At 39.0% G+C, this 20374-nt stretch overlaps 1 protein-coding gene across 3 annotated transcripts in view; it reads right to left on the reverse strand.

The window, feature by feature from the left end:
• Positions 1–20374, reverse strand: part of LOC109560994 (multidrug resistance-associated protein 1-like) — a 97442-nt gene that overhangs the window by 70928 nt on the left and 6140 nt on the right. For 2 of the 3 annotated variants that reach the window (XM_070786475.1, XM_019963459.2), the window contains exons 2-5: positions 18131–18192; positions 9239–9386; positions 8375–8517; positions 3947–4124 (exon numbers count right to left, since the gene is read on the reverse strand). In XM_070786475.1, coding sequence (XP_070642576.1) covers positions 3947–4124; positions 8375–8517; positions 9239–9386; positions 18131–18192 — 531 coding nt within the window. Of the gene's footprint in view, positions 1–3946; positions 4125–8374; positions 8518–9238; positions 9387–18130; positions 18193–19304; positions 19784–20374 lie in introns of those variants that run through there. The other variant, XM_070786472.1, reaches the window with a different exon arrangement.

Here is a 20374-nt window from a genome sequence, read left to right on the forward strand (position 1 = left end):
CAGAATAATTTAAAAATCACAAAAACTTCTACTGGATGGCATTTGACAGAATGCCCACAGGCTGCCCACATTAAGCACAGGACTAACTGATGCTGCTTTTGAAACATATCTTATTATTAGTCCTCAAAAACTCTCATGGAGCCTGTAATTGGGAGCGAAGGGATAACAAAACTGAGTTTTAAGACCCAAAGACTCATGAAGTGGTCAAGTAGAAAGAGGTCCGTGTTCTTCCCCACAAACCTTAAAAATGAAGTCTCTTGAACTTTACTAGAGTAGCAACAGTCATGCGATCGGGTAGAGATAAAGAGCTTTCTAACACATCCCCTCCTCACCAGGAAAAGGATGTGAGACTAGCTTTACCCAAGTCTAGTAATGAATTCCTGATGAAGGAGTACCAGTGTCAGATGAATATGAGTTATCTGGTCATCTATGAGAGCTGAGGTTATCAAAACATGATAAACATCAGAATCCTAAAATCTGTAAAGGAGACAAGAGATCTAATAACCACAATTAGTCCCTTTGGAAAGCAGATATAGGATAAGAGATTCAGAAGAAAGACTGCCTTATATTAGTGTCACCTGCATAGGCTACCGAGGGCATCTGAACACTACAGGTCACTAAGTAATGTCTTCTGCTGCTTGTCTGATGGACTAAGAATTAAAGCTTAATCCATACTGCAGGACCCACTGAACCCCTCTGATCTTAGAATGCTCTCTGTTGTTAAATAACCTCTAAGGACCCACATAGTCTCACTCCTGTAGATGCTGTTCCCTCTTACATTATCTCCAGGGTCTCTTTGCCCTTGTTGTAATGTACTCACCCACGAGACTTGACTTTCCTTTTTATTTCTGATGGTTTGCTTCAATTTCTACTGCTATCTATTCTTTTATGCTTATCAGTTCAGTTCAGTTCAGTTGCTCAGTCGTGTCCAACTCTTTGCGACCCCATGAATCACAGCACGCCAGGCCTCCCTGTCCATCACTATCTCCCGGAGTTCACCCAAACTCTTGTCCATCGAGTCAGTGATGCCATCCAGCCATCCCATCCTCTGTTGTCCCCTTCTCCTCCTGCCCCAATCCAACCCAGCATCAGAGTCTTTTCCAATGAGTCAACTCTTGGCATGAGGTGGCCAAAGTACTGGAGTTTCAGCTTTAGCATCAGTCCTTCCAAAGAACACCCAGGACTGATCTGCTTTAGAATGGACTGGTTGAATCTCCTTGCAGTCCAAGGGACTCTCAAGAGTCTTCTCCAACACCACAGTTCAAAAGCATCAATTCTTCGGTGCTCAGCTTTCTTCACAGTCCAACTCTCACATCCATACATGACCACTGGAAAAACCATAGCCTTGACTAGACAGACCTTTGTTGGCAAAGTAATGTCTCTGCTTTTGAATATGCTATCTAGGTTGGTCATAACTTTCCTTCCAAGGAGTAAGCGTCTTTTAATTTTATGGCTTCAGTCACCATCTGCAGTGATTTGGGAGCCCCCCAAAATAAAGTCTGACACTGTTTCCACTGTTTCCCCATCTATTTCCCATGAAGTGATGGGACCAGATGCCATGATCTTCATTTTCTGAATGTTGAGCTTTAAGCCAACTTTTTCACTCTCCTCTTTCACTTTAATCAAGAAGCTTTTTTGTTCCTCTTCACTTTCTGCCATAAGGGTGGTGTCATCTGCATATCTGAGGTTATTGATATTTCTCCCAGCAATCTTGATTCCAGCTTATGCTTCTTCCAGCCCAACATTTCTCATGATGTACTCTGCATATAAGTTAAATAAGCAGGGTGACAATATACAGCCTTGACACACTCCTTTTCCTATTTGGAACCAGTCTGTTGTTCCATGTCCAGTTCTAACTGTTGCTTCCTAATCTGCATACAGGTTTCTCAAGAGGCAGGTCAGGTGGTCTGGTATTCCCATCTCTTTCAGAATTTTCCACAGTTTATTGTGATCCACACAGTCAAAGGCTTTGGAATAGTGAATAAAGCAGAAATAGATGTTTTTCTGGAACTCTTTTGCTTTTTCCAGTGGATGTTGGCGATTTGATCTCTGGTTCCTCTGCCTTTTCTAAAACCAGCTTTTATAAATCTACCCAAATCCTATACCTAAACTCCAGTGCTTTAATCAATGAATGAAGACCTGTTCCATATGGGCCATATATGGGAAAAAAATGTTAGCATTTAAAGTGATTCCTAGACTCTTTAATATTTGTATTTCATATCTTTTCTCCATATTTGTATTTCTCAGAAGTTACAACCTGTAAAATTACAAACAGCCTATCTGACCCTGTATCTGGGGTGTGTTACACAGAGCTAGTTATACAGGACTTCCCTGGTGGATCAGGTGGTAAAGAATCTGCCTGCAATGCGGGAGACCCAGGTTCAATGCCTAGGTTGGGAAGATCTACTGGAGAAGGAAATGGCAACACACTCCAGTACTTTTGCCTGGAAAATTCCATGGATGGAGGAGCCTGGCAGGCTACAGTCTAAAGGGTCGCAAAGAGGTGAACACAACTGAGCAACTAACACTTTCAGTTTCACACAGAGCTAGGTTTACTGCAAGTTTAGTTATATTCTGGCTCAGCTGGGCTTGGAGCATTCTAGAATCTCTAAAATCACTTGCTGCCTCCATTTTGGCCTAATATGGCCAAATGGTCTGTGACATTTCATATCCAGGTCAACAAATCCTACACTTCTCCCAAAGATTATTTCAAGGCTCCTTTCTATGTGAAACCTTCCTCTGCTGCTGCTGCTGCTAAGTCGCTTCAGTCGTGTCCGACTCTGTGCAACCCCATAGACAGCAGCTCACCGTCCTGGGATTCTCCAGGCAAGAACACTGGAGTGGGTTGCCATTTCCTTCTCCAATGCAGGAAAGTGAAAAGTGAAAGTGAAGTCACTCAGTCGTGTCCGACCCTCAGCGACCCCATGGACTGCAGCCCACCAGGCTCCTCCGTCCATAGGATTTTCCAGGCAAGAGTACTGGAGTGGGGTGCCATTGCCTTCTCCAGAAACCTTCCTCAACTGCCTTCAAATATTGTACATTTCCTGCTCATCTGAATCTTAAAACATCTGCATTTATTGATAGTTTCACACATTTATTATGTATGCTTAATAGTTTCCTAGTTTTGAAGGTAATGGCTCATTTATTCATTTACTCAGTCTTCCAACTTTTATAAAAATATGTGAAAGCCACTGTCTTAGATGATAAAGGTATAATAGGTAAGTTAAGTTCCTATTCCAAATCTGAAGAACACAGATTGACAGAGGACTACAGAATAAGAAGGCAAAATATACTTTTGACTGAATAACTCAGTAATAACAACAGAAGAGAGGAAGGTTTTTAATTGTTTGTAATTATGATGTAAATAGGCTCTGAATGGTAAAGAGGTGATGTTTAAAACTGCATTTTCAAGAAAGGACAAATTAAACTTTAGAGTTATGCTAGGTATAAGGGTCAACCAGCTCTTCGGGTGGATAGGAAGGGGCTTAGACTCAAACAGAAATAGATAACAACTCTATAAAGAAGTATGGCTTTGTTTTATGAAAAAGTAGAGTGAGCAGAGGAAGAAGTAAAAGGTATTATGTAGAAGGAAAATGACCATGGAAATTAATTTATTGATACATAAATAGGGACAACCATGAAATAGTCAATTCCATTCATTTTCTGAGGAGGAGTTAAGTGACATTAAGAGTGGACAAAGAACATCATTTAGTTTCAGGCATTAGGGTTGACTAGAAGTTTCAAGAAATATAGAGAGAGGACCCTGTAAAGAAATTGATGTAACTAATATTGATGAGTCAAAGTTGTTTTTCAGCAAAATACATGTATATTCAAAGTGCATAATAGAAATTTTTTAAATACTACTTCTATTTTTCCAGATCCCTTATTTTAAAGCACGCACTGGACAGAGTCCATTTAGAAACTTGGAATTTTTTTAATCTTTTACCTTTTTGTAGATCAGTCCAATTACAGCTGTCTTAATTTTTGCTGAAGTGAGCATTTTAAAACGCTGGTATTGCTGAAGGATCAGGGTTTGCAAAAAGACTACAACAAAAAGCGCCAAAGCATAGCCATAACCACTCCAGCCAAAATCCGGGCGTTGTTCACAGAAAAGGATCATTTGCCTGAAGGTCATATACAAATCGAGAAAAGGGAAGAAGTGTTAAACATCCAAAGTAATAAAATACATGTGTGAACTAAGTACTGTCAAAATGTTACACACACACACATACACATTCTTGCCTGCTCTTTTTATCCACTTGCTCAATTTTGCATTCTCTCTCTATTTTTACTCAAGCTTTATATAAATAAGGCCAGATGCAGGAGACCTGAGTTCTGTTCTAGGAGGAAATGGCAACCCACTCCAGTATTCTTGCCTGGCAAATCCTATTCACAGAAGAGCCTGGCAGGCTACAATCCATGGGGTCACAAAAGAATCGGACACGACTGAATGACTGAGCACACACTCACACACAGTCAACACTTAGTTTCTCAGGCTTCTGGGTAGAAAGGTATTTTCTAGTTTTCCTACAGTAATCTCATCAATATTGTACAGGAGGCAATGACCAAAACCATCCCAAAGACAAAGAAATTCCAGAAAGCGAAGTGGTTGTATGAAGAGAACTTACAAATAGCTGAGAAAAGAAGAGAAGCAAAAGGCAAAGGAGAAAAGGAAAGATATATCCACCTGAACACAGAGTCCCAGAGAATAGCATGGAGAGATAAGAAAGCCTTCTTAAGTGAATAGTGCCAAGAAATAGAGGAAAACAATAGAATGAGAAAGGTTAAAGATCTCTTCAAGAAAACTGGAGATACCAAGGGAATATTTCATGCAAAGATGGGCACAATAAAGGACAGAAATGGTATGGACGTAACAGAAGCAGAAGATATTAAGAAGAGGTGGCAAGAATACACAGAAGAACTCTACAAAAAAAGTCTTAATGACCCAGATATCCATGATAGTGTGGTCACTTCCCTAAAGCCACCTCACTGGAAAAGACCCGGATGCTCGGAAGGATTGAGGGCAGGGTGAGAAGTGGGCGACAGAAGATGAGATGGTTGGATGGCATCACCAAGTCTGAGCAAATTCCAGGAGATAGTGAAAGACAAGGAAACTTGCATGCTGCGGTTCATGGGTTTGCAAAGATTCAGACATGACTTAGTAACTGAACAAAAACAAGGAAGCCCCTTAAAGACTCAGCATCCAGGGTACCCTCTTTCTAACACAGGCTGAAATTCCAAACTCTCAGAAAAAAAGGAGGAATTCAGCATGGATCATGTATAAAACATCATGTATAAAACATGTATAAAACAGTCTGGCCATATCGAACCACTCTTATCAGCTAGGGTAAGTGAGAACCCTCCTGAAATTCAAGTTCTAATTGCCAGCCTGAGGCCAGCCATATAAACAGTCTTTCCAAAGGATGGCAGTCAGGTCTGTTAATTTAATTCTGCAGAAAATCTAATGCATATTTCAAATTTAGCAAATTGTATGCCTTACTCTTTTCTGAGCCTTCTGTATGTCAGTAAATGGTAACTCATTCATCTTGTGACAAACAAAAACTCTGAAGGCACCATGACTCCTTTTTTCTTCTCTCAACCTACATTCAACTATCAAGGTATAATGTTGATTCTACTTTTAAAATAAAGCCAAAATCTGACCGCTTATCACCTTCATTGCCACAATCTTGAAGCTGCTATTGACTTTTGCCTGGATTATCATAGTTGGCTAGTAGCTGCTGCTTCTTCCACTCTTGCTCCTTTTTACTTCTTTTTCTACATAGCTACTAGAGTGATTCCTATGAAACTGCAGTCTAATCATATCATTCTATGCTCACAATCTTCCAAAGGTTTCCTTTCTAACATGAAATGAAAGCCTGTATCATCACATTCTCTGCATGTGTGCTGAATGTCTCAGCTGTGTCCAGCTCTTTGCAGTCCCATGGACTGCAGCCTGCCAGGCTCCTCTGTCTATGGAATTCTCCAGGAAAGAATACTGGAGTGGATTGCCAATTCCTATTCCAGGGGATCTTCTTGACCCAGGAATCGAACCCGAGTTTCCTGCATCTCCTGTATTACAGACAGATTCTTTATTGCTGAACCACTGGGGAAGCTCCCCTCACATTCTGTAAGGCCCAGCTAAAAATCTTTTTAGCTGCCCAAACTTTCTGACCTCAACCTTTTTGTCTCCCCATCCCCACAATGTCTCTATTTTTTTTTAATTGGAATATACTTGCTTTACAAGGTTGTGTTGGTTTATGCTTTGCAGCAACACAAATCAGCTATAAGTACACATTTATTAACCTCCCTCTTGAGCTTCCCTCCCAGCGCCCAATCCCATCCCTCTAGCTCATCACAGAGCTGAGCTCCCTGTGCTAAACAGCGGCTTTGCACTAGCTGTCTATGTTACATATGAAGGTGAAAGTGAAAGTTAAGTCACTCAACCGAGTCCGACTCTCTGCGACCCCATGGACTGTAGCCCACCAGGCTCCTCCATCCATGGGATTCTCCAGGCAAGAATACTGGAGTGGGTTGCCATTTCCTTCTCCAGGGGATCTTCCCAACCCAGGGATCGAACCCAGGTCTCCGGCATTGCAGGCAGACGCTTTAACCTCTGAGCCACCAGGGAAGCCACACATGTTACACAGGGTAGTGTGTATATCTGACCTCAGTCTTACCACTTTTCCTCTCAGCTTCCCTGCTCCACTCACTTGCCTCCTATGAGTCTTCAAAAATACCAGATATGCTGCTGCCTCATGGCTTTAGCCCTCTTTGTTCTTCCTATTTGCAACAGATATATCTCGGCTTCCTCCCTAACTTCATTCAGAACTGTGTTCAAGTTTCACCATTATAACCAATGTCTTCCCTAATCACCTCACAGAAAACAGCAACTTCCAGTCCCTCAGACCAGTATTCTGTGCCCCACTACCTCACCATACTGTTTTCCTTAGCAGTAATTACCTCTTAATAAAATTTATACTTATTCATTTATTGTTTATCTCTCCCTTCTAGGTGTCATCAGAGCAGGGACTTTTTGATTTTTGGTCAATCCCCATGGTCTACTTAGAACAGTTTGGCATATAGTAGGTGCTTAATAAATATGGGCGAAATATGTGCCTGGATGTGATTTGGGATCTGGCAACTCAGAATTAATTTTATTTTCATGAATTAAATTGTTCTTAAAAACTCCAACTTGAAAACATATTCAAAACAAAAAATATATAATAATTGGTTAATAAAAAATCTTTCCTTGTACCCCTGGAGGCATACAATCAAAGACTCAGTTTTACTGTCTGCTCATGAATCCTTGCATATGGCCACTATTAGAAATAGAAATTACTTAGATAGTTTCTCTATGCTGCTGCTGCTAAGTTGCTTCAGTCGTATTGGACTCTGTGCAACCCCAGAGATGGGAGCCCACCAGGTTCCCCAGTCCCTGGGATTCTCCAGGCAAGAACACTGGAGTGGGTTGCCATTTCCTTCTCCAAAGCATGAAAGTGAAAATTGAAAGTGAAGTCACTCAGTCGTGTACGACTCTTAGCGACCCCATGGACTGCAGCCTACCAGGCTCCTCCGTCCATGGGATTTTCCAGGCAAGAGTACTGAAGTGGGGTGCCATTGTGCATTATTATGTATTATTATTTGCTTGGCTGATAAAGTTCCATTCCAAAAAGTCACTCAGTTGTGTCCAACTCTTTGCAACCCCGTGGACTATAAAGTCTATGGAATTCTCCAGGCCAGAATACTGGAGTGGATAGCCGTTCCCTTCTCCAAGAGATCTTCCCAACCCAGGAATTGAACTCAATACAGGTCTCCTGTTCTGCGGGTGGATTCTTTACCAGCTGAGCCACCAAGGAAGCCCACACATAAATACATGCATATATATATTTATATAGTATTACCTTGGCTGATAAAGTTCAATTCCAAAAAGGTCACAGCAAAGAAAAATAGTAAAGGTATGTGTCATTTCATTTCCTAAACATATAAACTCAAGCCAGATTTCCCAGATTTGTGTTGTGACTCTTGTATTTTCTAGTTGTATGGTCTTAGGCAAATTACAGAGATTTCTTTGTTTCTACATTGTGCTAGTGAGTACAATATTACTTCCTACATTGTAGGATTGTTGTAAAGATTAGATTAGATAATTAATATAAAGATTTTAGAATAGTGCTTAATACATGGTTGTTTCAATAATTACTATATTATCATAATTCACATTCATATCACAAGCAAACTTAATGGAATGCTTGTATCTAAATAAAATCTGTAATATGAACCCACCCCACTCTTTTTTAGTACATTTTTAAAGTGAAACAGTAAACTTCCTTATCAAGTACTTGTGGGAAAGGGAAAAAAAAAAACAACTTCAACTTACTTCATTATGAGTGGGCTAGTGAAGGACAAAACATCAGCCAATACTTTGAATAACGCAACCTGAATCAGGGCAAACTTAAAAGTGTTCCACAATGCCCGGAGTAGAGATGGCTTCCTGGTGTGTGCCTCTTTATGAAAAGATGACTACATAATTAAAGAAAACAAAGACAATGAGAAAAGAGAACAGAACTAATCCATAAAATATACATAATCATAAAATTAGTAATGTACTCCAAAGATGATAAAGCAACATGAAAGGAATAAGTTCAATTAAACTTGAAAACAAGGTCCCTGTTATTGGTATAGAATGGTACCAAACCACATGGTGTTAGTCATACCATGTGGCATAAACAGGAAAGGAAACCATTTTTTAAATCACTGTTGTGGGTTTTGAAACTGTTTCACTAATACAGTTTTTATCTTCAAATTATATTTTCTTTTTGAGAAGTCTAAAGACTATATACATACATTGTATATATATATTCATGTGTGTATGTATGTGTGTGTGCATGAGGCTACATCTGAAGAGCCTACTCTTGCCCCCTATAAGTCTTAGCCTTGGCCACTATATGACTTACTTTGACCAATAGATATGATGCTCTGAGATATGGAAACTATCTTTGCTACAATGGATGAGGAAGCCATTGTAGGTGAGAAGCCCCAAATTATATACATATAACACACTTGCTCCTGAGCTTTAAACAGATGCTGAATAATTTGATGACAGAAATTAGCTTTAATAACAGCTAGTATTGTTAGGGAAATGACATGTTTTGTAACATATTTAAGGGATTTTCCATATTAATAATAATATCTCATATTTGGAACAAGTTATGCAGTTAAGTACTAAGGATTTAATAGTTACCTTTACTTTTTGCCTCTCTTGAGTCCTTAAAACTTCCTTCCTCCACTGTTTCTCAAAGATGGGACACACAATATAGGAGGAATCGCCTTCATTAAGTTCAAAAAGATCCTCTCTTTCCAAAGGTTTCTTATAGCCTAAAATAATTATTCTAAAAATGAAAGAGCAAGGAAAACAATTCATCAAAACCAACAATCGTTAAAACTAAACTGCATACATTCGTTTCACTTCTTGATTTATTTTATTGACCAGGTTGGACTCACTAGAATGTGTGTTTGAAAAATCACACAACTCTATCCTGAAGTTCAACAATATATAATAATCCTTTGTAGCTTTTAAAAGAGCTGTTTAGATATCCAATTATTCAGTGAAAACACTAATTGCATTTACTCACCTCATATTGGAGACACCCACCTACTCTATTTCCCTTTACTGTTGTTTAGTTGCTTCAGTCATGTCCAACTCGTTTGCAACCCCATGGACTGTAGCTCATCAGGCTCCTCTGTCCATGGAATTTCCCAGGCCAGAATCCTGAAGTGGGTTTCCATTTCCTTCTCCAGGGAATTCTTCAGACCCAGGGACTGAACGGCATCTCCTGCATTGGCAGGCTGATTCTTTACCACTGCTGCTGCTGCTGCTGCTGCTAAGTTGCTTCAGTCATGTCCAACTCTCTGCTACCCCATAGATGGCAGCCCACCAGGCTCCCCCGTCCCTGGGATTCTCCAGGCAAGAACACTGCAGTGGGTTGCCATTTCCTTCTCCAATGCATGAAAGTGAAAAGTGAAAGTGAAGTCGCTCAGTCGTGTCCGACTCTTAGTGACCCCATGAACTGCAGCCCACCAGGCTCCTCCATCCGTGGGATTTTCCAGGCAAGAGTACTGGAGTGGGGTGCCATTGTCTTTACCACTGAGCCACCAGCAAAACCCACTCTTAGCTCCCTTGCTGCTGCTCCTGCTGCTGCGTTGCTTCAGTCGTGTTCGACTCTGTGTGACCCCATAGATGGCAGCCCACCAGGCTCTCCTGTCCCTGGGATTCTCCAGGCAAGAACACTGGAATGGGTTGCCATTTCCTTCTCCACTTACCTCCCTTACTGGAACTTAAATAGCTAATATTCACAGTAAGATATTCACGCCAAAACCCACATTTGATTTTTAAGCTTGTGTGAAAATAGAAATGAATCTGTCCTCTGCTGGGACTATATAGACCCTCTGACACTTGACTTCACAGAGTGTCCAAGTGGAGGACCTGTATCTGCTGCATAAACTTGGGTCTTGGTCACATATGACTTACTTGACCAATAGAACATGAGTCATTATCACAGAGCCGTTTTGGAGCTGAAGCCTTAAGATACTGTCAGCCTCTTAGTACTTCCACATTTCTTCACTCAAAGAGCTTGCTCCAGAGTACATTGTGAGTAATTATGCAAGAACAATAGGTCTAAACTGGGCTTGTCCCAGGAGAACTAAAGTGCATGGTCTAGTTATACCACAGATGTTATTGTTGCAGACAGTGATTTATATTTACCTTACATCCCTTCCTTCTGCCTCATCATCTTCCTACTGACTAGAATTTGATATTTATTCAGTTGAAAATCTCTTGAACTCAGAGTAAGTCCGTATTCCAACCATAGAGTTATGAACTAAGATTGGTCTAAATCAGTCCCTGTAGTTCAGTTCAGTTGCTCAGTCATGTCCGACTCTTTTCGACCCCTGGACTACAGCATGCCAGGCCTCCCTGTCCATCACCAACTCCCAGCATTTACTCAAGCTCATGTTCATTGAGTTGGTGATGCCATCCAACCATCTCATCCTCTGTCATCCCCTTCTCTTCCTGCTTTCAATCTTTCCCAGCATCAGGGTCTTTTCCAATGAGTCAGTTCTTGGCATTAGGTGGCCAAAGTATTAGAGTTTCAGCTTCAACATCAGTCCTTTCAATGAATATTCAGGACTGATTTCCTTTAGGATGGACTGGCTGGATCTCCTTACAAGGGACTCTCAAGAGTCTTCTGCAATACCAATTGAAGTTCTTCTCCAATTGATGTTCAAAAACATCAATTCTTCAGCGCTCAGCTTTCTTTACACTCCAACTCTCACATCCATACATGACTACTGGAAAAACCATAGCTTTGACTGGACAGACCTTTGTTAGCAAAGTAAGGTGTCACTGTAATCTCATTACTATTTGCTTGACATTAATAAGTCAGTTAAGGCTGTGGCTCAGACTGAAGAATCTGCCTGCAATGTGGGAGACCTGGGTTCAATCCCTGGGTTGGGAAGATCCCCTAGAAAAGGGAATGGCTACCCACTCCAGTATTCTTGCCTGGAGAATTCCATGAACAGAGGCTACAATCCATGGGGTCGTAAAGAGTCGGACATGACTGCGTAACTAATATTTTCACTTCAAAGCTAAAATATCTATTAAAAAAATCTACTGAAGAGACCTCTCTATTTCAAAAGACGACACAAAACAGGGAGTCCCCTGATGTCCTAGTGGTTAAGATTCCAGGCTTTCACTACTGTGACCAGGTTCAACCCCTGATGGGGGAACTGAGATTCCCACCAGCCTCACAAAAAATTTTAAAAGTAAAAAGAAAAGGAGACACAAAACTTCAAAAGGAGAAAAATGTTTGCCTCCCTTTTCCTGAGCTTTCCTCCTTCCTCCCTGTACTGAAGACATGATGGTCTGAAATGGAGAAGCCATCTTTGCCACCAAGGGTGAATAGCCAAATACTAAGGATGGAGTGGAAAGGTAGAAGAAGCCTGGATAGAAGATGCAGGATCAAGGCTGGTGTATTACCCAATAACATAAAAAAAATTTTTTTTAATCTGTCTGTTTAAGCTATTATTATTTGAGTATTCCGTTATGTGAAGCACTCCTGAGTCATATACTTGAGATACACTCCGTTTTGAGCCTGATGACATGACTTGTTCAGTGAGAAATTAAACTTCCATTTAAACCCAGGCCTTCTGACTCTATAGATTCAGTTCTTTTCATTATAAAGTATATTAGTCCAAGTGACCATAACAAAGTATTACACTGCCCCAAACTGGAACTGCTTTCATTGTCATTGTTACTGAACAATCTGAATTGATTGACCCCGGAATGGATTTAAATCCCGTGGTAACCAGTCTCCCCGGGATTCAATTTCACTTTTATTACACACTACCTAATATCATATTACAATTCATATTTAACAAAAAAGTTTAAATGTACTAAGAAAGGACCTTTTGTAATCATGTTTCTGTTGGCTCAATATGCTGGACATTTTTCTGCAGTGCACTTTTAAAAACATATTAAGCAATAAACTACTTCAATGTCATATTAACTTCTTCTATCCCATTCCACAAAATAAATATTCGTTTTCAAACTAAGATTGCATTGATTTTCACAAAAGCATTTTTAATAACATTTACTGCCTCAGCATTTTGAGGTAGAACTATGCAAAACTCAGCAGTTTTGGTTCATGGGGATAAGTGACCCCTGGCTTTCATGCTGAGTCTCCAAATAAAGAACCATTTAAAAGTGACACTTAAGCCGAATTGACTGTGGTGTACTTGGGCTCAGCTGTGACTTCCTTTTACCAGGTGTGTGCTTCTTCCACCTCTTTTGCTCTCTTCTGTGTCTAACTTTTACACATATGAATCCAGGAGAAGAGGAAGTGGTGCTTCTTTAAATCAATTCATAAAGCAGCTTTGGGGAAGCTTCTTGGACCAATAGTTGACCCTCCCAACAATGAAATGCACCAGATCCTACAAACTTGTGGACTTTAGTCCTTAAGCAATAATAAAGGTACATACAAGCATCTTGGTTTTTTATAGACTGATATACTTTTTTCAAAGGACAACTCTCTAAAGCATATAGAGCAATCATTTTTACTGGCTGTTAAACAGCAGGAACTCTAGGGACTGGTCACAGGTTTTTAAATGTGATATACACCAGTACTTACTTACCCAAAGGCATACAATGTCATTAAATGTAATATTTCCACTGTATATTCATTTTTGTTATGTTAGAGAGAATCTTGAGTGTATTTAACATTAACAAGTGTGCATAATATCTTATCCAACTGATAGTAATGGTAGTAGACCAGTGGCAGTTGGCTAACAGGGTGAGATGAAATATACATTTTGCAGATGAGTAATAATCGAAATACTTGGAAAGTATAGATATATGGCAGCACCGTCAATTTCATTATTGCTGTGCTGTGTGTGCTAAGTCACTTCAGTTGTGTCTTTTTTGCGACCCTATGGACTGCAGCCCACCAGGCTGCTCTGTCCAGGAGAGTCTGCAGGCAAGAATACTGGAATGGGTAGCCATTCCCTTCTCCAGGGGATAACTTTCTGACCCAGGGATCGAACCTGGGTCTCCCATATTGCAGGCAGATTCTTTACCGTCTGAGCCACCAGGGAAGCCCTCATTATTGCTAATCATCTGTTTAAACATTTCTGGAAAGGGGTGATTATGTAATGGGAAAAGGCAAGGTGTCAGTTGGTACAAAAGTCTTAGGATGAGACAAAGTCAGGTAATGTACAAATTTTACTAATACATGAGGAAAAGTTAGGACAGATTGAATAGTGTATCCCCAGTTAAAATAATTCAATTGTGAACCATAAAAATTTTAACTAGATTTTTCCATGTATGTCAAGGGGATCATTCTATGACCATGATTATTATACACTGATGACAGATTATATTTGCTAATAAAACCTTCATAATTATTAATCATCAACATGATTTAGACAGCTACTGCCTTAGGAATTAAGGCTCATAAGCATATAATTTCCTAATCATTTGCATCATCTGAGCACATTTTAATCAAATTATTCATATAATTAGGGGAGCTTGAATTTGGGCTAGGAAATAATTTCTGACTTCATTCTGTAACTCAAAGAACAGATCTGAGAACACAATTAACCAGTGTCTTGAAAGAGACATTCTCTTAACAATAGCTATGATTCAGCTGCAATTGTTTCAGCACCAGATAAGCAACCACATTGGTTTAATGCCAGTGATAGCTTCAGATAATGCATGCCATGAAAATATTTCCTATCTAGTTCTGACATGTGAGAGTTAAACAGAAAATAAATGAGATATTCAAAAAGTATAGCTTATTGGTTGTTTGATCTAAAATATAGACTTCAAGATATTGAGTCACTATATTTTAAATTCTGCTGTTTTATTTGATATTAAATTTAATTTCAGCTTCATACTCCATGCCTCCTAAAATTGTGTTTGTAATATTTAACATAAATGCATATTGTTTTCATTTGTCAAAATGCATATAGTTTGATAATAAAAGTTTTTAAAGTACATTTACTTAAAATTATTTGCATCATTTAAATTCTTAAATTAGCTTGTGACTTAAAAATGACAGTCTGAAAATTTTAAAGCCAGTGTAGACATCACTCTTATTCTCAATTCATGGATGAGACAGAACTCAGGTTTGAAAAACATATCTAAACATACACAAATTTGAAAAACCAAAATCATTAACTGTAAATAGTCCACATTTACATAGTTTCCATTTAAACTTTATTTTTTCTAGTGCATAATTTAATATAGCATATCGTCATAAAATTTCTGCAATCCTCTTTAAGTGATTCATAGATTTGTATAACTTAGAATTTTTATCATAATTCAACATCTGCCCAATTATTTGCTTATCAAGTATATCAGTTTTCTACTTCAACAACTTTTATAAAGATCACCAATAATTTTTACGTTGCCAAATTCAATGGAGAGTGTTCATTTCTTACTTTAATTTTCAGTATTTGGTCCTATTGGTCACTTAACTTTTTTTCCTTTTTTGACAGTTTCCCTAGCTTCCAATCACACCGTTTCTTTGATTTTTCTGTTACATTCTGAATACTTAGCTTCCTTTGTAGACTCTCTTTCCTCTTACTGTTTAAATACTGAGGATTCCCAATATACTGCTTGTTAAATAGATTCTCCTGCTTGATTTCAATGACATTCATGACTACAGATCTATAGTCATTGAGTCTCAAATCCACAACTGGAAGCCTAAGATCTACATCTCCAACACATGTAAGTTTTTTTTTTAGTGGGGATGAGTCAGGCACCAGAAATTGAAACTTTGCTAAACTGAATTCACAAATTTTCACAATATCTGAAACTCTCAGTTATCTGACCCAGAAACCCAACGTTATTCAACGCTTTCCCCAGTTTTTCAATCTCCTCTTCCAATCAACCCTTTCTCTTAAATGTATTCCTTCCTGTTCATCATCTTTATCATTACTATGGTTCAGATGGTAATCATAAATCTACCAAGATATCCAAAGAGCCTCCTAACCAGTCTCTCTCCATTTTCATCTCTTACATGTATCCACAGAATTGAACAGGTGATTTTCTGAAGTGCAAATCATATGTCACTCTCTATTTAAAATCCTTCCGGGGCTTCTCACTATCTTCAGGATATCCTAGAGAACTCTTACTGATCTGTCCTTTCAACCTGATCTCTTGACATACCAATGTGGAAGGGTCAGTTCTCCCCTACCTCCATGATTTGTATATGGTGTTTGCTCAACTGGGAATGCCACTTTGGCTCACCCCTATACTTTTTAAATGTTGGGTTAAGGCATTAATCACTTGTGAAACATTCCCAGTTGTGCAGACTTGGTTAAATGACATTTCTGAAAATTGTGTTTCTCCATCATGCTTAGACTGCCTTTTTGTGTAATTGATAGTGTACTTTTTAATCTTTTTAATTCTATTATGAATTCCTGGAAGACAAGATCTAGATCATTTATCTCTGCATTTTTAAAGGTTAGCATAATGTAGGACATCTAGCATGCAAAAAACTTTTTTTTTTAAAGCATTCATCTACTCTTAAAAACACATAGGGTTAGCCAAAAAGTTCATTCGGATTTTTCCATACTATCTTACAGAAAAATCCAAATGAACTTTTTGCCTAACCTAATATTTGTAGATCAAATTGGGCAATTTTGTTTCTACCAACTATAGAGCAAGGGGCATTAAGTTAGAATGATACATTTAGTTTCACATTATCATAAACTTTCTGTTATAGGAGAAGACATAAAGTTGTTGAATGTATAAAATTAGAAAAAATGAACTCTTCTCATTCAATATGATTTAATTCTTGTGTTAAAGCCCTCATCACATATTATAAATTATTCTGTAAGATAAACCACATCATATGCCTTACAAAATGATGTGTGTGTGTTTTAATAGGACTATAAATAAGTATAAATGAGAAAATTTTCAGCAAAAAGCACAATAGGTGGCTCAGATGGTAAGGAATCTGCCTGCAAGGCCAGAGACCTGGGTTTGATCCCTGGGTCAGGAAATCCTCTGAAGAAGGAAATGGCAACCCACTCCAATATTCTTGCTATTTCCTTCTCCAGAGGATTTCCTGATTCAGGGATCAAATCCAGGTCTCCTGCGTTGCAGGCAGATTCCTTACCATCTGAGCAACCCACTCCAGTATTCTTGAGTTTCCCTTGTAGCTCAGTCAGTAAAGAATCTGGCTGCAATGCAGGAGACCTGGGTTTGAGTCCTGGGTCAGGAAGATTCCCTGGAGAAGGAAATGGCAACCCACTCCAGTATTCTTGCCTGGAGAATCCCATGGACAGAGTAGCCTGGTAGGTTCTCAGTCCATGAGATCACAAGAGTTGGACATGACTTAGAGACTAAACCACCACCACTGGTATTCTTGCCTGGAGAATTCTATGGATAGAGGAACCTGGTGAGATACAGTCCATGGGGTCGCAAGAGTCACACACGACTGAGTGACTAATGCTGCACTACATAGATAAGTATAAATGAGAGCATTTCCAGTAAAAAGTAAAATAACAAAACAGAACAAAGAAAGCTTGAAACGTGAACTCAAACTCACCTCTAACATCAGGTCAGTCTGCTCCTCCTACCTAGGTACCTCCTACTTGGATATCAAGCCTACCTGGCTTCCCTCTCCTTGAGCCTCAAATGTCCTCTCTGTAAATGCCTATCTCATAGGGGAAAATTACATGAAATAAAATATATAAAACGGGTAAAAGTAGATAGCAGATACATGATGATTAAACATATATGTGTATATACACGTCTGCTGCTGCTGCTTAGTCGCTTCAGACGTGTCCAATTGTGTGTGGCCCCATGGACTGTAGCCCTCCAGGCTCCTCTGTCCATGCAATTCTCCAGTCAAGAGTACTAGAGTGGGTTGCTATGCCCTCCTCCAGGAGATCTTCCCAACCCAGGGATTGAACCCAGGTCTCTTGCACTGCAGGCAGATTCTATACCACTGAGCCACCAGGGAAGCCCCATGTATATGTACATATATATGCATATGTATAAAATATGTATATGTGTATGTTGGAGAAGGCAATGGCACCCCACTCCAATACTCTTGCCTGGAAAATCCCATGGACGGAGGAGACTGGTAGGCTGCAGTCCATGGAGTCACTAAGAGTCGGACACGACTGAGCAACTTCACTTTCACTTTTCACTTTCATGCACTGGAGAAGGAAATGGCAACCCACTCCAGTGTTCTTGCCTGGAGACTCCCAGGGATGGGGCAGCCTGGTGGGCTGCCGTCTATGGGGTCACACAGAGTCGGACACGACTAAAGCGACTTAGCAGATGTATATGTATATGTTCATTTTCACTTCCTAGTGCTAACAGAGATAGAAATAGTATAAATGGGCAGCCATATTGCAGGAGTATTAACAGTCGTATCTGTGGACCTAATTTGTATGTTACTATTTGTGATATTTTTGGAATAAATCACATGAGAAGAAAACCTTTGCAAAGTTATTTTGTAAAAATATACATGCTTAGATTAAAGGAATAACATGTAAGTGTCATTTCACTCAGAATTTTCCTCAATGTGTTACACTACAGATAAATTAGCAAAATTCTTACCTACTAAACCAGGAATAGGTCATCTTACTGAAGAATGAAGCACTTTTCTCTGGACTGCATCTCTAAAATAAATAAATAAATAACAGCTAGTGTATGAAGAAAATGCCTTTATTTTACATTTGAAATATCTTTGTCAGCAAGTGGAAAGCAAACATGAAATAATTTATATTTCAGCTATTGATAACATAATCTTTAATTAATACAATTAAGATATCCTTGGGCAATGCATTAGAGGAAAATTAAGATTTCTTCTAATATTATGGCTTTTACATAGCAAGAAACCATGTAGAAAAGGAAAACTATTCCTAAATTTCCTATTATTTCTTCTTTTTCTCTCTGTGCCTCTCTACATATGAATAACCACACATGTATATATATATAGCCTCTCAAACTAAAATGACTGTGTATATATGTATGTATATACATGCATATATAAATACATAATTTAGCTTACATATATGCACAATAAAAGCTAAATTTAAAATATTATTTGCTAAGTGAAAAACAGTTTTATCTTTCTTCTGATAAGTAGGAAAAGAATAGACTATAATAGGCATTTGGTTTACTCACTTCTGTGTAAATGCTTAATTACACAATTTGTATAAATGCATATATACATACATAACTGTATATTATCACAATTATATATTATTTGGGAAGATTATAGTATTTCCATAACTCTCTTTCCATTGACCTGATAAATTTAACCAAAAGAAGAGGGGTTTAAAAGAGAAGGTCTCAGAGGCAATATTCTTACATTTTTTTAAGGTCAGCATCAATCTCTATTTTTACAAAGTTACACTAACCACAAAATTAAATTTCATTGTTAGAAACTGTCCCATATTTAACAATTTTGCATTAATCCTCTCTAATCCAGTTCTGATTTCATATTTACAAACTGTTTAAAAAAATTAAAAAAAAAATTCTTATTCTAGAAGAATGAAACAATATTTCATCCTGAACAGCAAAATATTCTTGGAGTAGGAAATGGCAACCTACTCCAGTATCCTTGCCTGGGAAATCCCATGGACAGAGGAGGTTGGTGGGCTACAGTCCATGGGGTCACAAAAAGTCAGAGAAGACTTAGCGACTAAAGAATCTGCCTGCAATGCAGGAGACCCCAGATTGATTCCTGGGTTGGGAAGAGCCACTGGAGAAGAGATAGGCTACTCACTCCAGTATTCTTGGACTTCCCTGTTGGCTCAGACAGTAAAGAATCCATCTGCAATGTTGGAGACCTGGATCCGATTCTTGGGTTTGAAAGATCCCCTGGAGAAGGGAACAGCTACCTACTCCAGTATTCTTGCCTGGAGAATTCCATGGACAGAGGAACCTGGCAGGCCACAGTCAATGGGGTTGCAAAATGTGGGAGACAACTAAGAGATTTTCATTTTTCACAGCAAAATATCCTGGTTAAAGATAAGAAAGCACTCACTCCAAATCTGTTCTCTGAGTTATAGCAAATGATACACTATAAATCATTGCATATATATGTGTGTGTGTGTATATATATATACATATATATATGAAGAAGGAAATGGCAACCCACTCCAGCATTCTTGCTTGGAAAATCCCATGGACAGAGGAGCCTGGCAGGTTATAATCCATGGGATCGCAAAGAGTCAGATACAACTTATCGACTAAACAACAACTATATATATATATATATGTATAGTTGACCCTTGAAGAACATGGTTTGAACTGCGTGGGTCCACTTATATTTGGACTTTTTTTTCTTACCACACAATCATGGATTGGTTGAACCCATGGATGAGGAACTTTAGATACGGAGGAACCACATATATGGAATGAGCACGTGTGTGTGCTCAGTCGTGTCTGGTTCTTTGCAACCCCATGGACTGTAGCCCTCTAGGCTCCTCTGTCCATGGGACTTCCCTGGCAAGAATACTGAAGTGGGTTGACATTTCTTTATCCAGGGGAACTTCCTGACCCAGGGACCAAACCTGCATCTCCTGTGTCTCTTGCACTGACAGACGAATTCTTTACCACTGAGACACCTGGGAATCCCACATACGTGAAAGGCTGACTATAAATTACATGCAGATTTTTTAGTTTGAGGAGATTTGGCACCTTTAACCTCTGTTATTCAAGGGTCAACTATATTTTAACAAATTGCTATATATCCTTACACTGTTGTTTCAAGAAATAAATGCTATGACAAATGTAAAACATTTATCACACGGTGGCCCAAAACAACCATGCCAAGAAGTGAACGATGATGTT

This window comes from Bos indicus, chromosome 1 (genome assembly GCF_029378745.1).
Source record: "Bos indicus isolate NIAB-ARS_2022 breed Sahiwal x Tharparkar chromosome 1, NIAB-ARS_B.indTharparkar_mat_pri_1.0, whole genome shotgun sequence".
NCBI lineage: Eukaryota > Metazoa > Chordata > Mammalia > Artiodactyla > Bovidae > Bos > Bos indicus.